At 35.9% G+C, this 20,408-nt stretch overlaps 1 protein-coding gene across 1 annotated transcript in view; it reads right to left on the bottom strand.

Moving 5' to 3' along the window:
* The window catches only part of OLA1 (Obg-like ATPase 1), a 101,835-nt gene that overhangs the window by 24,178 nt on the left and 57,249 nt on the right, over nucleotides 1-20,408 (bottom strand). Inside the window, exons 5-6 of the mRNA XM_008934991.1 lie at nucleotides 16,070-16,150; nucleotides 15,708-15,805 (exon numbers count right to left, since the gene is read on the bottom strand). Of these exons, the coding sequence (XP_008933239.1) occupies nucleotides 15,708-15,805; nucleotides 16,070-16,150 (179 nt within the window). The remainder of the gene's footprint in view (nucleotides 1-15,707; nucleotides 15,806-16,069; nucleotides 16,151-20,408) is intronic.

The raw sequence follows: 20,408 nt of genomic DNA on the forward strand, positions 1-20,408 counted from the left end.
ACAGCCAACATTTTTCTGTTTTTCCCATACATCTACTGTAGCTGGGAACTAGAGACGCTACAGAATATAAAACACAGTACATATCATAAAAAGGTTATATCAAGTGTTTTCTGCAATTTGTACACGGATTTCATTATAATTAATCTCAAGATTAAAAAAGGGGAGGGATCAATCTTACAATATGTATACCCCCTTACTTCTTTTGTCTTCCTCAAAAGTCAAAATAGAACAAGAGAATATATCTCTTTTCCTGTAGCTCCTACTTGCTACTGAAAAAGAGAAAATATTTCTGCATATCTTTATCATGAACCAAAAGGTATGTGTAATCAGTGAAAATACTTTCTTAGAAAGTGTCTTTTGGGCTCTGTAATACAAAGTTCTGCCTCTTACCATTTAGGTCAACATAAGCCGGAAAATGGGCTGAAAAAGTGGAATAGAGGCAAGTGGCAATGAAGAACAGCAAACAGTAGATAGTTTTCACAGTGTCTTGTAGCTTCCTCTCATGCAAGATCAACAACAGAACATAAAATTAAGGAGACTGCTGCTATGGTCAGTGGCTCAGCAGAATTAGCATTTTCTGTAAAGATCTCCACCATAATGCTTATTGCCTGCTTAATAATTAATACCAACCTGTATGGATCCTTATTTGTGGAGGACCTGTACCTCTCATGCCATGTTCTCTCTCCTCACAAAACCAAAACTTACAGATGATTAAAAAAACAGAGAGGGTGGAGGGCGGAGGGTGTTTCAGCATTCAAATTTATTTTTCTATATAAGTAAATGTGTTTATACTTCAGTTACTTTAGAAGAGAATGAAAGTGCAGACAGACTGATTCACATTGATCATTCTAATGTGGTTTAATAGATACATTTCAACCTTACTGAATCATTAAAAAAAAAAAAAAATAAAAACACACACAAAAAAACCCCACACAACTGTATCGCAGCAGCTTCTTGAATTACAAAAAATATTTGCAAAAACAGTAAAAAAGAACATTACCTTCTTAATCTTAAGGTACATGATAGTTATCTGAAAAATATTTTATTTCCTTCCCATTCCTTAGCAAAGTATGCACCCACACAGATTTTTAGATCTGCTTCGTGATTACAACAAAAAATGCTGAGAAAAAGATGAAAATTAATCATATGCAAGATGATTTTCATATAAGAGTCCTTTCACATAAGACTTTACTTCTACCTTTATATCCATCATGTAGTGCTAGATCTGTATTTCAACAGCCAGCATTTTTTTTTCCTAAAGAACTTTTGCTTTCCACCTGAATACTTTCCACAAGAAAAACAAAAGTCCAACAACATTAGAGCATTTACTACCAAGGAACAAACTATATTATCATCAATATCATATTACAGCTATAGTCTGTGATGTTCTCAAAAAGAAACATTATTGGTATTGTTGGGCTTTCTAGTTTTAGTGTGAAACCATGCACTAGTGCATCAACTAACAACCTCACTGAATTCTTGTGCTCATCTAAGAAGAGACCCTGCTGAATGTCCTAATGCATCTTATTGTGAATCTTCAGCAAATAAAACTTCATGTATGAGCTCATGATGTGCTTTGCTGCTGGAAAGTCACAGGCTCTGTGGGAAGCTTTTTATCTTCCCAGCAGTCAGTTCTCTGAGAACATCACTACAGCTACTGTAGTTACCTGTAGATTACTTGTATTTTCTCACATCTGTGTCCAGCAATCTAAACCATGATGATAAAGGGTCATTAGGTTTTGAGTGAGGAAGGGGATGGACTAGACAATTTGCTCTGATAAGCTCCTTGTTGTGAGCGCCGGTTTAGAATGTGAAATGTGGGGTTATGCACATCCTCAACTCAAAAACCAGTGCTCTCAGAGCACCAATTAAAAATCATACTCAGCCCATCTTAAACTACACAAACCCAACTTACCTGAAATTGTTACAACTAATAATATTGCAATAAAATAATTCTGTCATGGTAAGAAGGACATCAACTGTCTATTAGCCACAAAAGAATTCAGGTACAATTACTAAGATAACTGCTGTTTGGAGCACAGCAAAGCAATTTCCCACAGTGGGACTTACAGTTCAATTTACCAGTTGGGCAAATATTTTGTGCTCTGTAGTGGTCTACAGAGTTAACAGTTACCTGTAACATTTGAGCAGTGTTATACTTGAAGAAAACTTTCTTCAGCCTAAACAGGTGTTTCAGCTGTATCTGTTTCCAGGAATAAACATTTTTTTTCACACATCCCCGACCCTGCTGTAAGACCTGTTTTAAGGTTTTTCAATTAGCATTAAGTGCAAATTTATGAAAAACCCAATAGCTCTATTTTTCCATTCCAAGCTATTCACAATGAAGTCTTGTAAGTTATACTTGGAAGAGGGATGAGAATAAGCACAATGTCGCCTATAAAACTGTTAGTCCTCAGGTGGTAACAGGCTATTTTTCTTTAAACAGTATTGTTCATACAGTAAAATAATTTTAAAAAATGTCACAAGCGAGACAATACCATCACAAATGAAGAGAGGTGTAGCCACAAAAGGAAGAAGACTGTGTTTTCATATGAAGCAAAATCAGATTATACCATGAATACAGTATACATTGAGAATGCCCCACTGACATGGTCAGTGATACAGCTGTAAGAACCCTTCAAAATATTTTTAGTGACATATTCTGTCAGACTCCAGAGACTATCATGGTACTATGCTAAGCAATAGATAAATACATGGAAAGACAAAGGAGCCAATGAATAGTTCTTCGTCAACATACAAGTCATCACAAGACATTCAAAGACTTAACAGTATGAAGAATCTAACTACACTTCCCTCTTCTCAAAATTAAAGATTAAAATAATTACCATTCAAACACTAACTCATCAGCTTAGATAGTTCAAAAGGGTTTTTCTCCATTGCCCTTGCAGAGATGATGATATCCTGCTATGTTGCTTTTGAGTCTTAATTTCAAGTCAGTGGAAAAAAATCAGAAGACTGATATTTTACACAAAAAGTAGGTCTATTTCCAGAGTAAAATAATAGTAACAATAATGCTCATAATAGATTTTCCACTAAGATCCACAAAGAGCATTTGAAAAAGAGCTTTTCAATTTTATCAGTTACTTCTATTTTATCTTTCTTACATATACATCTCCTGGTTCTGACTTCTGCAAGAGGACTAGCTACCTACACCACACATTGGGTTGTTCTGGGGTTTTATTCCCTTTTTTTTTTTTGTCTTTTTTTTTTTTTTTCTGTTGAACTACATGGTCTTTAATGAAATTGTAACATTTCAAGAACTAACATTAACAGTCTGCATCATCAGAGCAGATGAATCCTTAATAATTGTTCATACACCAAGTAACTGTAAACCCAAATCATTTCAGAAGACCTGAATATGTCAAGAACTTTGACAATTATGACTGGAGCCACAAAACTGTAGCACTGCAGAATTTCTTATGAATTTTTCTAGTTACTTTTTATAAATGCTGTCCTAGATGACAGCTTAATGTGTACCACACGCAATATTTATTCTTCTTCAGTGTCAGACTGTCTAGCCATCCAAGGGAATACAAAGAATGTCACTTATTAGGATAAAAGCACAAGGAAGGTAATCAAGGACATATGTAACATCAGCCAATCATGCCCTATTTCAACATCCTATTCCATTCATAACAGTTCAACAATTATTTGCTTACTGATAACTTGCTTTCAGGCTGTTTGTGTTCCCCATAATGGTGGTTTGCATTTATTTTGCTCTATAGAATTGGACACTTGCTGTGCCATGCATGTTTGTCAAAACTTTGTATCTTCTGTCAGAAATAGCTTTAGCATCTCAAATCATTTCTGTTTGTCATAGATTACTAAGAGAACAATCCGTTACCTTCTATGTCAATAGGGTACTAACATGACCAGAAATCAGAAACAAAAGGCTACACAACCACAAGCTACTGAAAGACAGGCAGTTAAAACCACATTTCTATTTAATACAACTTTGAGCATATAGCTGTATCATTATGGAAAACATAATACTGAAATCAGATTTTGATGAGAATGGAAAAGTATTTTAGAAATATACTGTCTAAGCGCAAAGACACAAAGCTTGTTTTTTAAGCTTAAATTATTAAACTTGTTACTAGTCGTCCATGTCTCTATCATGTATTTAACAAAATGCCCATATGGAATACTTGCAGACATCTTATCTGCTGATTCCAATCTATCTGATGAATTGAGTTATAAAAAGCATCAATTCACCAAGTCAGAGACAGGCAGATAGAGGGAGCCAAAGACAAAGATTTACCCTCAATAAAGTTATTTTTAAACAATAATAATTTTTAAAATCCTATGGGAAACTGAACATGCACACACACTTCATTAATCTGAGTATGCTGGAACATAAAGATTTTATTAAATAAAAACAGGTACAGGTTTAATGAGCCTCTGAAATAAAACATAAGCTGGAAGAACCATCACATGGTTTAGATCGACAAAATTGTGAACGTTTTCAACGTATTAGGTGTGTTTCTTTTTTCTTAATAAAACATGTTTGTTTAGATTTCAAGTTTTCTCTTCAGAAGTGTAACACTATGCAAGTGCATGAAAATGAGAGTGAGACCTGATATACAGTGAATCCGATTAATGCATTTTCATTGTTCAACTCAATGAAGTACAAAAGCCAGCACACGCACTTATTCTCTTTCAAATATTTATCTTCCAAACTTCTCTTCAGGCTTTAGAAACTATTGCCAGAGCACAGTAAATCCCCAGTTTTATTTTATTTAACTTCTCTCCAAATGAACAATAATTAAGGTCAAGCACTGGTAATAAAGCATAATAAGATGTTTATACCAAGCATCTCATTTGACAGTTCATCTATTAAACACATATAACCTACAAACTTTCATCTCAAATCTAAACACAATTCATGGTTTCAAGATAAGGATACACAGTTCTATTCATTGTAAAACTAGTGACTAGCAACATTTGAACATTAGTCATTAGTATTAGTCATTAGAACAAACTCAAGCTGTGAAAATAAAATACTCTGACAAAACTTTAGAAGGTAAATAACGTTCCTTTGGAAAAACAAGAAGTTAAATTAAAACATGTTACCATATACTTAATACATAAAATTGAGCTGTAAATAACCATAAAATTAAAAGGAAAACTATTTTTTTTAAATCAGATTTTCAAAATAATCACAGAAAAATGTCTGCCAATTGTGAAACAAATCATTTACTTCCGAGCAAAAGTATACGTGAAAAATGATTGCCAAAGCAACAGTAGCCTTTATTTCCAGTTGCATAAAAGAATCTTCCTCCTTAAACATTATTTTTCTGTTTATAATAGATGATTTTTGATTGGTTGATGTTCCCATTTAGCCCGTTTGTAGGAAGCAGAACAGTAACGCACAAAATGTTCCCACATTGGAATGGAGATGCTGTGGACCATTCATGAAGAACAATTTCAAAATGAGTATTGTTCCCAGACTCCACAAAGATTTCAAATATCAATGGCAATGAGACAAAAGAATGGTAGATGAAAATAACTTCACCTGTGAGAACTGCATGAGATTAAAAGAACTCTATAGCATGTCATAGCAAGAAACATTTCAAGATAGGATCTAGAAAAATTCAGTAAGAATTATAGAGGTACAGCTATGTACTTGTCTGCAAATCAGATATACCAATACTGAGTAACAGATTATGAAAGGAAAGTTACTTACTGTTTTGGACACTGTTTAAGAGATAATGTTATAATGACACTGATTACAATTCCAAATTAAAATTTCCCCATATAGATGTTTTTGTAAAAGCAATATGAGTTATTTCAGAGTTACTGAAATATTGAAGTTATTATATAACTCTTGTTATTACGTAGTAGGAGACAATATTATCAAAGGGGTTTTTGCTTTAAAAAAAATTCTGAAATGAAGCTCATCTGCCAGTTATTACAACTGTTGATGTGTCTACCAGGAGAATGAAAGACTATTTCCTCTAAAAACCCACTGGTTACAAGCAGCAAGGAGGTATCAGATCCTAACACAGAGAAGGAGCTACTCACACTGCTCCCATTGTACCAAGTGAGACCACAGCCACTCACCTCTCTACAGGCATTCAACTGCTTTCCTCTCCTCTTACAAATTCTCAATAGGAGGCACACAACACAACTTGGGTTTTAAGTGCCATGTCAGATATAGTAATAATAATGACCCAGTAGATACTAAAAGCTGGGGACACATACCCCTAGTATCTGGTTTTCCCTTGAAAGAGTAATTTATTTGCTTTGTGGACTATGCACAACTTCTGCTTCTATGTTGTCTAGCTGACAAAGGCTAACAATGCTCATTCTCAAAGGCACAAGGCTCAATAAATCAGTAATAATAGTAATATTTAACTTAAACAGTAAGTTAAGAATAAACAAACACCATTGAGAATAATAACGTCTTGCACAATTCTCTATTACCTGATTTGTAAAGCAAAAAAGGGTAAAAATAAAATCCTACTTTTAAGATCTGCTCATTAATGGGACAAATAAGTTATTCTTTGACCTCATAAACCAAACCATGTAAGCAGTGTCCACTGGCCTTCCCTGTCAAAATTCTCCTGAGTTTCAAATATGCAGACAAAGGTAACTTGATACAGCTACAGCATATTAGCAGATAGCATTTTAACTGCAATGAGAGAAGTGTAACTGGATCTTTGGAACTTGCATCACAAAGGACATGTATAAAGATTTTATAAGTCAACAATAAACAGAAAAAGGCAGAACAGAGCTCATCTTCTCCACATAGATTCAGACACTCATTTTCAATCAAACAATAATCTTTATCCCTGGAACATTTAATTGAGTAGACTATTTCACCTTACTTCCTTCTCTTTCTCTCATCAATGTTATTAAATCCAAAATCACTGCAGTGAATGTGGTAATGGATGTTGTAGAGAGATGGTGGGCAGTCCCTTAGTCTCCATCAAAATCCCCACATACCTGTTGATGGGATTGTGTTGATGATCTTCAGGAAAAACAACCCTGGACAGGAATATACTGTAAATTAAAGAATCTGCTCCTCAATATAAAAGCTAGGTTCTTAAGTTGCTTACCCTTCCCCTTTCTTCTATTCTGTAACAAAGACAAGTGAGAAAAACAGTTTCCCCTTCAGTTATTCCATTTCAGTGTTTAAGATTTCACTAGCTCAGAGTGCTACGAAAGAGATGCCTGCTTTCCTAAACAGAACCTAGTCCAAATCTAAAAACTGTAAGCCATAGAAAGCGAGATGAGACACTCAGAAACTAAAAATCTCACTTTAGAGTATCAAAAAAAGATACCAAGCTACTGAAAATTCCCAAACTCCTTTAGCTGCCAGTAACTAATATAGTAACAATGACATAGAACTATACACTGTCAAAAGCTATGCTCCACCTACAATAAATAAGAGGGAAGTGTTCTAAAGAAGAATTGATTCAAAAAACTAGAAATCTGCATCCAGGCAAGCAAGCAGCACATTGTTTAGCCGGCTAAGTCTGTAACACCAACGTTCAGTTAAGGACCACAACGACACACAAAATACACTTAAATCACTCGAAGTGTATTGGGAAAGCCTTTGAAAAAGAGGACTGACAGAACACACTATTTCTTTCCAGATGAAACTGCAGAAGATTTCTCAAAATACATTTTGTCTAGAATTCGACCAGCAGCACTTTCAGGGAAACAGCAAGGAAAAGGGGCACTAGGCACAAGCTTCCTGAACAGTGGAAAGTAGCAGGAAAGTGAAGTGAGTCCTTTGCACACACCACACTGGGAAGAAAGAAAAGTAGTTATTTGTTAGTCTCTGCTTTCTCCGTATCCACTATGCAGTAACAGAATCTCTACTCTGACATAACTCTGCATCTCGGGTTTGTTTCCAAGAGATTTTAGCATTCTTCAGTTTTAAAGAGGCTGAAGTCTGAAAAAGCAGCTTTGTTGTACCTCACAACACATCCCAAGTCAGGAATAGGTCCCACTGCAATGATTTCGCAACAAAATTTACATCATTATCTTTGACAGTGTCACCACATATCAATTTTTATGTGGAAGTCCCCCTCTTCACTGCTCATGTTATCCATACACCAAGTGAAACAAAGTTGTGTATTAATTGATTTGAAATCTAGTGGCACACATTTTCTCCCAGGTACTATATATAGTAAGCAGCATATCATAAATTTGTAAAGGTGATAATATTTATTGAAAAGTCCCAATTCCAATGAAGAAAAGGAAGAAACAAAGTTTCTAAAGTGTTCAGACAGTATATACAAATAAAAATGTCCCTTCTTATCCAGTGCAGGTTAAGGTAACTTTATAAGCAGTTAGGTTTTTGCTTGTTGAAGCTAGCATCTGTTACTTTAGAATTTGCCTATGAAAATCCAGGTGTTTAAATAAAATATCACACAAATTATTTGATTCTATGAACTGCCATGGTAGATTAAAAAAGTGTCATTAGCAGGTAACAATTCATAAGACTATGCAAGTCAACTAGAAAACTGGTGGAGCATTTGAACTCGAAGCTGCCATAATTCAATGTCACAAGTGCACCCACAGAATATATTTGAGCTGTGTACAAACAGCTCAGAAATTATTGTGGTGACAGCCAAAAGAAAAGTAAAAACACCAAGAAGAGCATCTGGAGAGAGAAGAAGAAGAAAAGGGACAGAAAATGGGAAGCACAAGTGAATTGTTCAAAAGGAGGACTGGTGTGATGGGCAGCTGGTTAAGACAGGGATCATACAACGAAGAAGCTGAAAAGTTACTTACAGCTGCTTTTACTCAGCACAGCCTCACTGATATGAAGTGTTAATACACAGTTCTTTTGCATTAGTCTAACTGGCTTGATGCACATGGATGCTTTCAGAGAACACCAGGAGACTTGCTGGGCTATGGCTGTCAGGCTGGTGGTTGGTGTTGTGGTATGCTGGGCCATCATGTCTCACAACACTGCAGAAACTTCTCCATTACTTTGGTCACCCCGCTCTCTACAGTCTGCAGCCTTCACAGTGTTTCAAGAATAACTGTCTCCCTTTATTTGCATGAGTGGACTTTGGCCTTCTCAAAAACTATGTTTCCCTCTTCTACCTTCCCCCACCGCCCCTCTGCCTTTTTACCAGCTTCAAGGCTCAATATATCATAAGTAAATCCCTGAGGCTTCACTTCCTGACTTTGCAACCTGCACTGCAGCTATTTATAACTGCCATGTTGTAACCAGGTGGACTGAAATTTTTGAAAACAGCTTCACCATATAGCATCACCCTTTTTCAAAGGTTTCACCTTTGAAACCTTTTTCACCCCAGAAACATTTTATTTGAAATATTTTACTGTCCTAATGCTAAAGCCAAGACTTCAGGTTTGGGACAGAGCTAACACTGTAGTAGAAATATATCGTCACATTTGTGTGAAAGTCCATCCAGATCAGAAATTCAGGTCCTCAGTAGCAAAACTGCTCAAATTTAACACTGAATTGTCTCAGAGATTTAATTTCTATCATTCACAACACCTGTGTGCAAGCAGAGCACTGGAGTGAAGGTGGGATTTTCCTAGAAGGCGTGTCTGTGTCTGAGGTGAGAGCAGGGATCCATCTTCACCATGTGTAGACATCTCCCCCACACCTGCTGTTACCCAAAATAAATGCATTCACATTCAGATGGACAGGGACTCCAGAGGAGAAGGCAAAGGAAAGGAAAGCAAAGCAGGAAGTCTGGTGAAAGAACTCATTCAGACCAAAGGACTGGACTAGAACTAAGCCAGCAAGAACGGGATGAAATCAAAGAAGAGGGAGAGAGAATCTGCCAAAAAGCCGAAGAGAACGTGTCAGCTAGGAAAAGAGTGGGGAAAAAAGTTTGGGGTAGACAGAACAAGTGAAAAGTCATTAGAATTGGTAAGACTACAAGAAGTCAACTGGCAATGTCAGGCAAAGGTGCTGGAAAGAAAAGAGGCTGCCGTTAGGTTGGTTGATGGGAGGAGAAATTAATTTGTATAAGATCTAATATAGAATAACTTTTATTAAGCAACCAAGCATGCACTAGCCCCTCCTACAGCAGCTAAGTATGCTATGGAAAACATATGCCATCCTCTAGTTAAAACAACCTGAGCTGTACAGTACTCTCTCTCGATCAGGCAGTAAAGGTGCAACAGGAAGTCTGAATTCTGGATCTTGTTAACTTTGAGTACCTGACTTCACAACTTATGTGTGCAAAACTCCATTGATGCACAGATAATATAAATAATATTTAAGCATTTTTAAAAAACACTTCAGTTATAAGACAGGGACGAGAATTGCAACATAGTTTTAAAAAAATATAATTTTCCAAATCTGTCAGCACAGAAGACAGCCTTAAATCATTAAGGAGCTGTGTCAAGAACACATCTCAACACCACAACAGCATTACAACTTATGATTAAAAGAACTGTACACCAAATATGTTCTCAAATATATTTATAAGAATAAAATTTGTCTGCCTAAACATCCATGAGCGTATGATCTATAGTATATTTAAGTAAACACTTAATATAACTCTGAAAATACATGTAATTCAGAAGCTCACAGTATTGAAAATTCTGCCCTCGGATGTCTTGCTACATGACTAATATGCTGCTATTTGCAAATAACTGTTTGCCCTAAGTGACGCAATTCTGTTTGTCTGCACCGTGAAGACTCATTAACAGCATCATCCCTCCTTTTAGAAGAAGAATGACTTTTAGGTGTTTGGTCCAAGTGAGATTTTTTTTGTTTGTTCTACAGCAAAATTTGCAGAGATTATCTATTTCAGACAGCATCTGAAAGGGACTGAAACTTGGACAACGAAAGAAAATTGTGTTTTTCTGGGACACATTTTGCTTCAAGGTATGTCACACTAGTATTACCATTAACCTTTGTTTCTTTTGTTTTTTAAAATGTCCTTTTGGAAGTTCTCAAACCAAAATGCAGGAAAAATGGTAAAGAAGGACTCTCACCCCCCACACCCTTTTTTTTTTTTCATAGAGATCAAATATTTATTGCTAACCAATTTTAAAAGGTTCTGTACAAAAATAGTATTCCCAGGACTCCTCTAAAATCAGTAATTATAAAAGGGTGAAAGGGGAAGTTTGGGAGCATAATGTTTTTTTATTTTTGAGTTTCTTCTAAATTTTCTGTTCTTTTCTTGTTTTTAACAGGAGTAGTGAAGCCATGAAAACCTTCTGGATAGCGTTTCTCCTGTCACCATCCTCTTTCTCTACCAGCATATGACTTTACCTTCCTTGCTGTTTTGCTAAGACAGTGAACACACAACTATCAGATCTATTCTACCACTGAGTATTTACTCACAGAAATACAACCAGAACCACCAACTCTCCATTTACCACCAGAAAATAACTTTCTATCCAAAATAGTCTAGAAATTAAAGAGTGAACAAAGCAGATTAAAACATACTCAAGTCTATTAAGGCTTCCTTGTACTTTAGCCTTCATATTTCTTTATGTCAGATCCCCTCCCTCCCCCTTTTTTTAATATTTGGAACATCTGAAGCAATATGGTAAAGATGAATAGAAAAGGATTATTCACGCTCATACTACAAGATCTAAGGAGCATCAAATGAAATTATGATGTGGCAGGTCCAAAACAAGCATAAGGAACTACTTCTCCACATAGCACATAGTTAAAACTGTGGAAGTCCCTGCTCCAGGATATTGACATGCCAGAAGTATACTCAGGTTCACAAGGTCAATGGACAAATTAATAGAAAAAAAATAAGTAAAAAATTATTAAGGATATAATAGCTGTCTTGGGCAGTTGTAAATTAACAGATTTAGAGAAGCTGGATCCATACACTGTGCTTGCTTAATCTGTTCCTATAACCTACCCTGGACTTCTGTTAGTGACATTCAGAAACACAACAGCAGAAAAGATACACCTTTTCTCTCACCTAATTATGCCCTTTCTAGCTTAGGAACATCAAAAATGCTATAAAAATTAAGGGGAAAAAGGTTATTATGACATACATGCCACCTTTCTAAATACAGGAGTAAGATACTTCAAGAGAGGTACCATAACCTATCACCACCCAACTTATTTTTGTTAACAGAATGTCTACCATAAGATTTTTGAGAAACAATCCCTTTAAAATAACACTAAGGCACATTTAGATACTCAACAACTCTGAATTACACTACAGAAAACAACATTAAAAAAATCAGTATCAACTCTCAGACAACTTAGTTACAATGCTATAGATATTAGAAAACCTTTTGTAGCGTAATCAGCTCTTCCAATTACACTCTATGCTTAGGATGGAAAAACCCACTTGTTTAGATGAGAGAAATTCAGTCAAAAGATCAGTCAATGCAGCTTTGACACATAATAGTATTCCTGGTGCTCACTGCAAAGAATAAGTTCAAAATACTGAACCAAACAGTATGCTAGGCATGGTCAAGTACAACCACCCATTCATTAACTCAATATATTTCATAATTGGAATTCATATTATGACCAGCTAAAAGCATGCTCTTTAGAAAGACTAAAATGTAAACCTTTCATTAGGTGAAGGACTGATAAATCTCATGCCCTGGATTTACGTGACATTCTGTGACTCAGAAAGCAGTTTTAACTGACAATGAATAAGCTCATTTAGAATACCCTCATGGTAAAACTCAAATACCTGTACACCAAATTAAGGTACTACATGCATATAAAACCCATCAGGAATTGTTAAAAAAAGGGCTTAAGTATCCATTCAGGTCACAGCAATATATAGTAAGAACAGTTCCAGTGGATTCCTCCATACAACGTCATGATTACTGTCATCTGATCATAACACAAGTGCAACTAACACAGCTGCCATGTCATCTGCTCTTCAGGGGCTAGGTCTTAATCATAAATCAACTGAATGACTAATTCAACATTGTTAAAACCAGCAAGTAACTGCTTGGAGCCATTCCAGTTTTTACATCTTTCAAAAGGTCAATACGCCTACTCAAACACACAATGGTCCTATCTTTCACAGTGTTTCCTTCTTTTCTTGGATTGAAAAATAACATGTTAGCACTTAAATGTAAGTGTGTTTTAATGAACAATTAAAATGCTTATTAATTCTCACAGAGTGACCCATTAAAACAAAGACAATTTTAGTTTTCCTCTCTACCCACAATGAAAAAGCCTTTCCTCTTCTTTGCCATTTTAAACACCTTTATAGCTATACAAGTCTTAATAAAACATTTTACTGCTGAGCATTTCCTGCATTAACCTTACTTTTGTTATAGTAATATTATAAATTAAGCTCAGAAATAAACTTTTTCAAGTTGAATGACTAGACCGAATGTGGCTTGCATTTCAAATATCAACCTCTACCCCCCAAAATAACAACAAAAATCACAAACTAAGTGGCATCTAACAGTAAAATATATTCTAATCATTTGCATCTGCTTGCACCCCACAAACGACAAAAGCCTACCGTTAGCATCCCTCATAGAAAACATTTATTCTGCTCTTAAATATAAAAGCTATGTTGCATAAACAGAGGATTTAAAGCTGTGGCAGAGTGGCTGAATGAAAGAAAATGGCAATCTTTCTGGTTCTGGTAGATGCCTTTCCCTATCACACAATGTTTCCCACTCATAAATACATGACAAATACTTCCTCAATCATTTTTTACGAGCAGGGATGCACAGGGGGTAGTCAATGGCTAGCTTGAGGGAAAATAGGAACAGCAGGAGGCAGAAACTGTACTGAAAATGGCTATGTGGTAAATTCTCTTCTGGAACATCACTCAGCTACCCAGGCTTTGATCTTTCAGCTACAATTACACTCACATCCATGAGATCTGGGTATACTTTTTAAAAACAAAATCAATAATTGTAACAGAAACAGTTAAATCATTTCATTATATAACTCCTAAACTCAAACATCTGATATTTTACAAATTAAAAATTGCAATTTATACAAAGATTTGCTTTCAATTGGGTTTAACTATGTCATCATCACAACCAGGCTCACAAAAACCATGGGGTGACTGGCGACAGCTAAATCACAGACTGGCGTCTCCTAAGTAGTCTGTCTACCATTAGGGTCTGGGGAATGGTATTTACTGTACAATTAGAGCCAGTGAGCTCTACCTGTAATCATCCAAATACAGGTGCAAGGATCCTTTTTTGGACAGCAAAACCAACTCATCCGTTTTCACATAAACTTCTGTGTCTATACTGTTAACAGTGAATCTTAGGAAACCTGAACATTTGTACTTTGAAAAAATACCAGCTGACAATAACAGACCAAATACTACCACCTCGTTTTTAAATACCTCCTCAGGTAAAGCCGCTTTTAATGTTTAAATAGTCGTGCCCAAAAAAAACACCCAAAGAAGGAACAAATTAATTTAAAATCATACAATTTGGCCAAATATGAAAAGCTTACATTATTACATTATCAAATTTATTGCAAAGTCTGTGTTTTGGGCTGAGAGGGTTTGCTGTTAAAGAGGTTAAATTCTGTTCCTTAATACTAACAGAAAATGTCTTGAAGTATCAAAAGGACAGTTTTAGTTGCAGTAATTTCACAGAATTTATTCTAATGATTTATTGGAGTTAACCATCTGACATTAATTATTGTTTTGGCTTCCAGTCTATGAATGTTTATTTTTCAGTTTAAAGCCTTCTCACTCTTTGATATCATATGGAAATGAGAATTTTTAATGGAAAATTGAAACCATGTGCATCTAAGTACTTAATGAACTACAGGGAGAAACAGAGGGTGTACTTTAGGAGAATTCAGATATTCCGCTTTAGATACTTCTGATTTGTTTGGATGAGTTACATGCATGTATCTGTTCACAAACATACGTTTATACATCTTCAAACTATCTCACAAGTAGAGTGTCTAAAGATCTGAATACTAAGAAAAGGTCTGTTGGTTGGTTGGGTTTTTTAAACTAAATAAACTGCTAAAGATTTTTCTTCATCGTATACTACTTGTTCCCTCCTCCACAAACCAAATATTTATCCCTGCTAGAGCTTCCAGTGACACATTAAAAGCTGCACTTCTCAATAGTGGATTCCCACCGTATGTCTACCACGTTAGGGTTGGATCTTCATCCAGTTTACTGCATGTCTGATAGATTGATTTCATAGCTGTCATGTACTGAAGTCATAATATTGATGTCAGGAATACTTGACTAAAACTTGCAACTGTTCATGGCATTAAAGCTCATCAAAACAGGCCTGTAAACTGTAAGCAAAGTGAATGAAGTGGCAAGGAAGCCAGGCATACAACGGCAAACAGAAAAGTACTGATATAATGTGCAATTTCGCCACAGTTTGAGAGATTTCTGTGCAACTTGCATAGCTTTAGTCCTGTGGTATTCAATTCATTCTTTCAGAATGAAAGAAATGTTGTTCAGCCAATCAGCATTGTATCACATAAAACCATACATTTATTTAAATGAGGACTTCTAAATCAAGTCTGTTTTTTTCAGTTAATGGAGTCACAAAAAGTTAAGGAAGGAAAGAATATTCTTTTCTATTCTGCACTTTGATTCAAGGTTTAGCCATATGCACTGTAACTCAACCAGCAAGTCAACAGGAGCGTAACAAGCAACAAAAGTGCAACATTAGTTTTTCTACCTATTTTAATTAAGATCTTTGGTGATCTTAATGCACAAGAAATTATCCGCTATTTTAAAATGTGTAAAAAACTCATAAATTTAGATATATAACCCAAACACACTCACCACTTGTTTTTCTTTCTAATGTAGTCTTTTTCAGAGAGGTTAACCAAGTAGATCATCGGTTTTGAAGTAAAAAACAAATGTTTGTTCAAAACATCAATCTAGAAGTGAAAATAGATAATAATTTTAAAACCAAGTTATACCAACTTGAGTGAATTTTATGACCGTTTTCCTCATAGCGTGTCTGAGAAGGAAATAGAATTAAAGTGTAACATATAGATCACTGGTAAACACAGATAATTTATCAGCCGACAAATTTAACATTCAATACACTATGGATATGAAATCTCAACAAATCTTTAAAAAAAGACAGTAACAGGTAGCAAAATTATAAATCAATTTATGGGATAACATTTACAGCCTACCTCTTTGTCATTCCAATCATGATAGAAGCGGACAGCTTTCTTTTCATCTATTACCCATGTCTTGATTTTGCACATTACATCCTACACAAGATCAAGAAAACACAAAGTCAGACGCCCAGTTGGATATCAGATCATTCTCTTCCCTAACCAAGGTGTGTATATATTTAAAACATACACACAGATTAAAAATTAGATAATACCTTTCTTAAAATAAAATTTTTACTCTCCCAGAAAAATAGAAATTGCTGCTTCAAAAGTCTCTAAAGAGACGTATCAGTTATTAAAGGGACAAATCCCATAATTAGGAAGTTAAATACACAATACTCAAATATCATCCCTCGCCAACACAAAAACTAGCAGAGCGCATAAAATATGTATACAAATCAGTACATTTTAGACTGCTTTTCAAACTCTGTAAGACCCGACATTTCAGCATCCAGCAGGAGAGACCACGTACAACATAAACATGCCATTAGGAAAAGGGAATGGGTGGGAAAAAAACACACCAAATATCTTTTTTTTTTAAATTGTGAGCAAAAGAAATTGAGCCTATTATTGATGATCCACCCTTCAAGAAATTCATTCAAATGGCCAAAGCCCTTTTTATTCTGCATTAATTTTTCGCCAACACCTTCTCCCTCCCTCCCCTCCCCCCCCAAAATGAAACCTGCCAAAGCCTCCATTACACAATGGCAAGAGCCTTGCACTGGTGACCTCCAACCAGCTGCATTCACTTTCAGAACATCTCTCTCGGCAGGAAATCTAAAGGCCTTTTAGTTAGCAAGCTAGTGTGCATTCAGAAGGAGTAACTGCAGGAAGAGCCCAATGTGCTTTGTTTCTCTGGCCTTTCTTCACAGAAAGATTAATCATCTGTGAAATGGAAACGGCAAACAGCAAGTGACACAAACTGAACCCTTCAAGCCTTTCCTCATCAGTTTTGTGGTTGTGAATCCGAAAGCTGCGTGTGGCACGGTTCTCCTTACAGGCAGGTGTTAATAAAAGGCTCTTGGGTCTGAAAGGTCAAACTTGGCTCTTCTAGGAGTAGTACATTTTAAAGTCGCCTATTTTTTGTTGTAGATAATTTATGATCATGCTTTAAATAATGCATTTTTTGGGGTTGTAATTGACGTAACTGAGAATTAGGATCTTTAAAATACAAGGAAACATTCTGTGAACTACTGAGCACACAAAATTTTTTGCACTTGATGCTATGCAGTTGAAGTGCATTTATAAACAACCACAAATAACATCAGTATTTACTACAGTCTTTTCTAGTCTTGCAGTTGCTTTAGTGGGTAGGGGGGAAAAAAAAGGCAAAAGCTCTTCTAAATCTTCAGATCCTGATTTGAAACCCTCCAGGAACAGGACTCCCCACAGATTTTAACAAGGAAGGGGCAAGCTAAAACTTTTAATGAAATCTAACATATTCTGCCTAAGAATAATCACTTTTACTCTCCTATAACTGAATTTCACTCATAAATGTTTAAAAGTGGCTAATATAACACCATTTCCTACAAGGAGAAGATCAAAGTGCTATATTACAAATGCATTATGATTAAAAAAGCACTGTGCAGCTTTGCTATTAACTGTTCTTTAAACCCTAAAAGGCTTCCCATAGATCTCACTTGGCACTGCATATACAACCTTTGACAAGTAATGTAGACCATTTTTATTCATTGCCTAAAATTGTAGGCAATTATGTGCGTCACACTGGCCACCTGCAAATTCTGAATGCCTGCTCCAGTTGTCAGAGCAAAAAACTAATGTCGGAGGGGATTAATCTAGGGGGAGAGAGTCCTCTTTAATGGCTCCAGCAGGTGAAATGGCCCAGCTGGTTACTATGATGAGTGGCCAGAACAGCTTATGTAGAGACATGCAACAAGATTACACATAAAGAAGAAAACAGTGGTACTATCTTATCTTTAACCCTATGCGCTTTTTATTTTTTAATTAATGGGTATAAACAAGATAACAGAAGCAATTCTACCAAAAGGTACTCTTCATTTAAGATTTTTATTCTCAGCTTTTGTTTAAATAGATACATAAAAACCAACATAATCTCCAAGACTGCTGTTCAGCAGTGAAGGAATTTGGTTACACACTATTTTGGGTTTTTAACTAATTCTGCAGGCACCTACCTACATAAAAATTAGCGGCGATAAAAAACTGACAGAAAAAACATAGCACAAGATAACAAAGCCAATCCGTTAGGCTTAGGCAGCAATGACGTGTCTTTTAATCGCATTGTAAGGGTAGGTACGGAGCACGGAACATCCAGAAAATTTCAAACATCAACGCAGCAAATAAAGTTTGTTTTTTCTAAAGCCTATCTAAGCACACAGTTGGCAATGAGAACCTCTATATTCACCTGCTATCTACAATGACACATCTCAACCCATTTTGGTCCAGACCTAATTCTTCAGAGTTCTCATTTAGGTATCTGACTTCGTGCTGTTTGCAACTGTCATTCTAAAGGAGTAATAACATGAGTAACTTCTGTAGGGAAGGCTGACCAACAATTGGAATATGCTGGGGAAAACTGACAGCTGTATAATTGCAATTTTATTTTGCTTTAACAGACAAGGGGGCAAAATATTTGAGAACTTTCTTCAGATAAAAGGATGGAAACTTAGAAGCAAACACAGCATTATACCTGAAGCTGATGAGGCAGTAAGAGAGAGAAAATTTGGAAATAAGTATTCAAAATCAAATTTTCTCTGATGGAGTATCTGGGCGGCCACCCCACAGGGCATTTAAGGCAGACAGTCCAGAAACAAAACCAAAACCAATAAACCCAGACTGCCCTGCATCAATGGTAATGTCCCATTTAAATATGGTTTGATACGATCCCTTAACAAGACACCGCTAAATACTAACGACAATATGAAGAAAGGCAACTATTTCTACATATTTTTTTCTTCACTCAGCTGCCCCAACACTCTAAACAAACAGACAAAAAGCACATTTTATGGCAGTACCTCATGTAGCACCACTTCTAGTTTTATTCACTGCTTCTGTTCCAGCTTGGTGAAAGAGCATGAAGTGGCCTTTTTATCTGCACTATCACCGTAGCAGTCATTTAACCACTTTTAATCACTACTCTAGTTAACTCTGAGATGCTTAATAACAGAATACCAAGCATTGATCCACTTTGTTTCATTAGACTTGGCCTCTCCAGTTGCACACTTTGAGGTCAACCTGTCACAAGCAGAATGATCCACTTCCCCTTGTTTGATGAGAGGAGTACTCTTCTTCTGGTTTTCAGCGAGCAACATTATAGCAAGCACCATTTAAAAAGCCACCAAACCACCTTCTAAAATCCAATTTACTTACAGTTGTCAAGGCATATGAAATACAACAAAATTCCAGAATATCAAATATCACTGTATTAAAAACAGTTAATTTCTGGCTATATCCCTGCCAATATACTTAGTGCATGTGAACACTCGGTATATTTAGCCATAGGCAATACAGTGAGTCCTGCTCCCATTTTGCAAAGGTGGTGAGTAGTCAACCCACAAATGCTAAACAGGACTTTAAACAAATAAAGTTCCAAGAGTATAAAATACTACATTTAAATTGCATTTAGGAGATTTGTCAAGACATGCTCATGAGATGCTACTGTGTAGAAAAATGTGCATAAGTTAATAAACTCTCTGGATGGATGACAGTAATAATGTGTGCCAATGCCGAATTCTTCTTGCAGCATGAGGGACTAAACTAAGCTTGGAAAACTCACTTGCCTACTTGGCATCAAAGAATTGTGAGGGTTTTGTTGTAAATTAGCAGGGCGTGTAATTAACTTCCGCAAATTTAATAAAGAAGTAAGCAGTTGTGAGGATTATCACTTCACACTTCAAAATGCAAGTGAATTCTCCACGATCCTGCAGGCAGCACAAAAGTCTCTGCTGCCACAAACAGCAACCATGATTACAGCAGGCTTTTTTCACCCCAACCAGGGAGATGTCTCTGGGAAGTATGGAGTGTTTCTCAGCATGTTATTCATTCCCTTCAGAACTTCCAAGATGTAAAAATTGATCAGCTCCTTGTAAACTCTTCAAAAGCAGTTAAATACTTTTTAATAAAATGCTTCAATTGTCCAAACCTCTATCACTTCCAGTGCTGTGCTCCTCAGAAAAGCTATAAGGAGTACCTAAAATGTTACCTGTATTTGTTAGTTAGCTCCTCTCATTTCAAGTCCAACATCATAGCATATCAATAATAAAGGCAGTAGTGTATAATTAATATATTCAGACCTCCCTGAGGAATCTGGCTCAATGATATAAGTTATGTAGTTCAAAAACCACTGCATACACTAAATGGAGTCAACACCACCTAA

The sequence above is a fragment of the Merops nubicus genome, unplaced genomic scaffold (genome assembly GCF_000691845.1).
Source record: "Merops nubicus isolate BGI_N331 unplaced genomic scaffold, ASM69184v1 scaffold19392, whole genome shotgun sequence".
Classification (NCBI taxonomy): domain Eukaryota; kingdom Metazoa; phylum Chordata; class Aves; order Coraciiformes; family Meropidae; genus Merops; species Merops nubicus.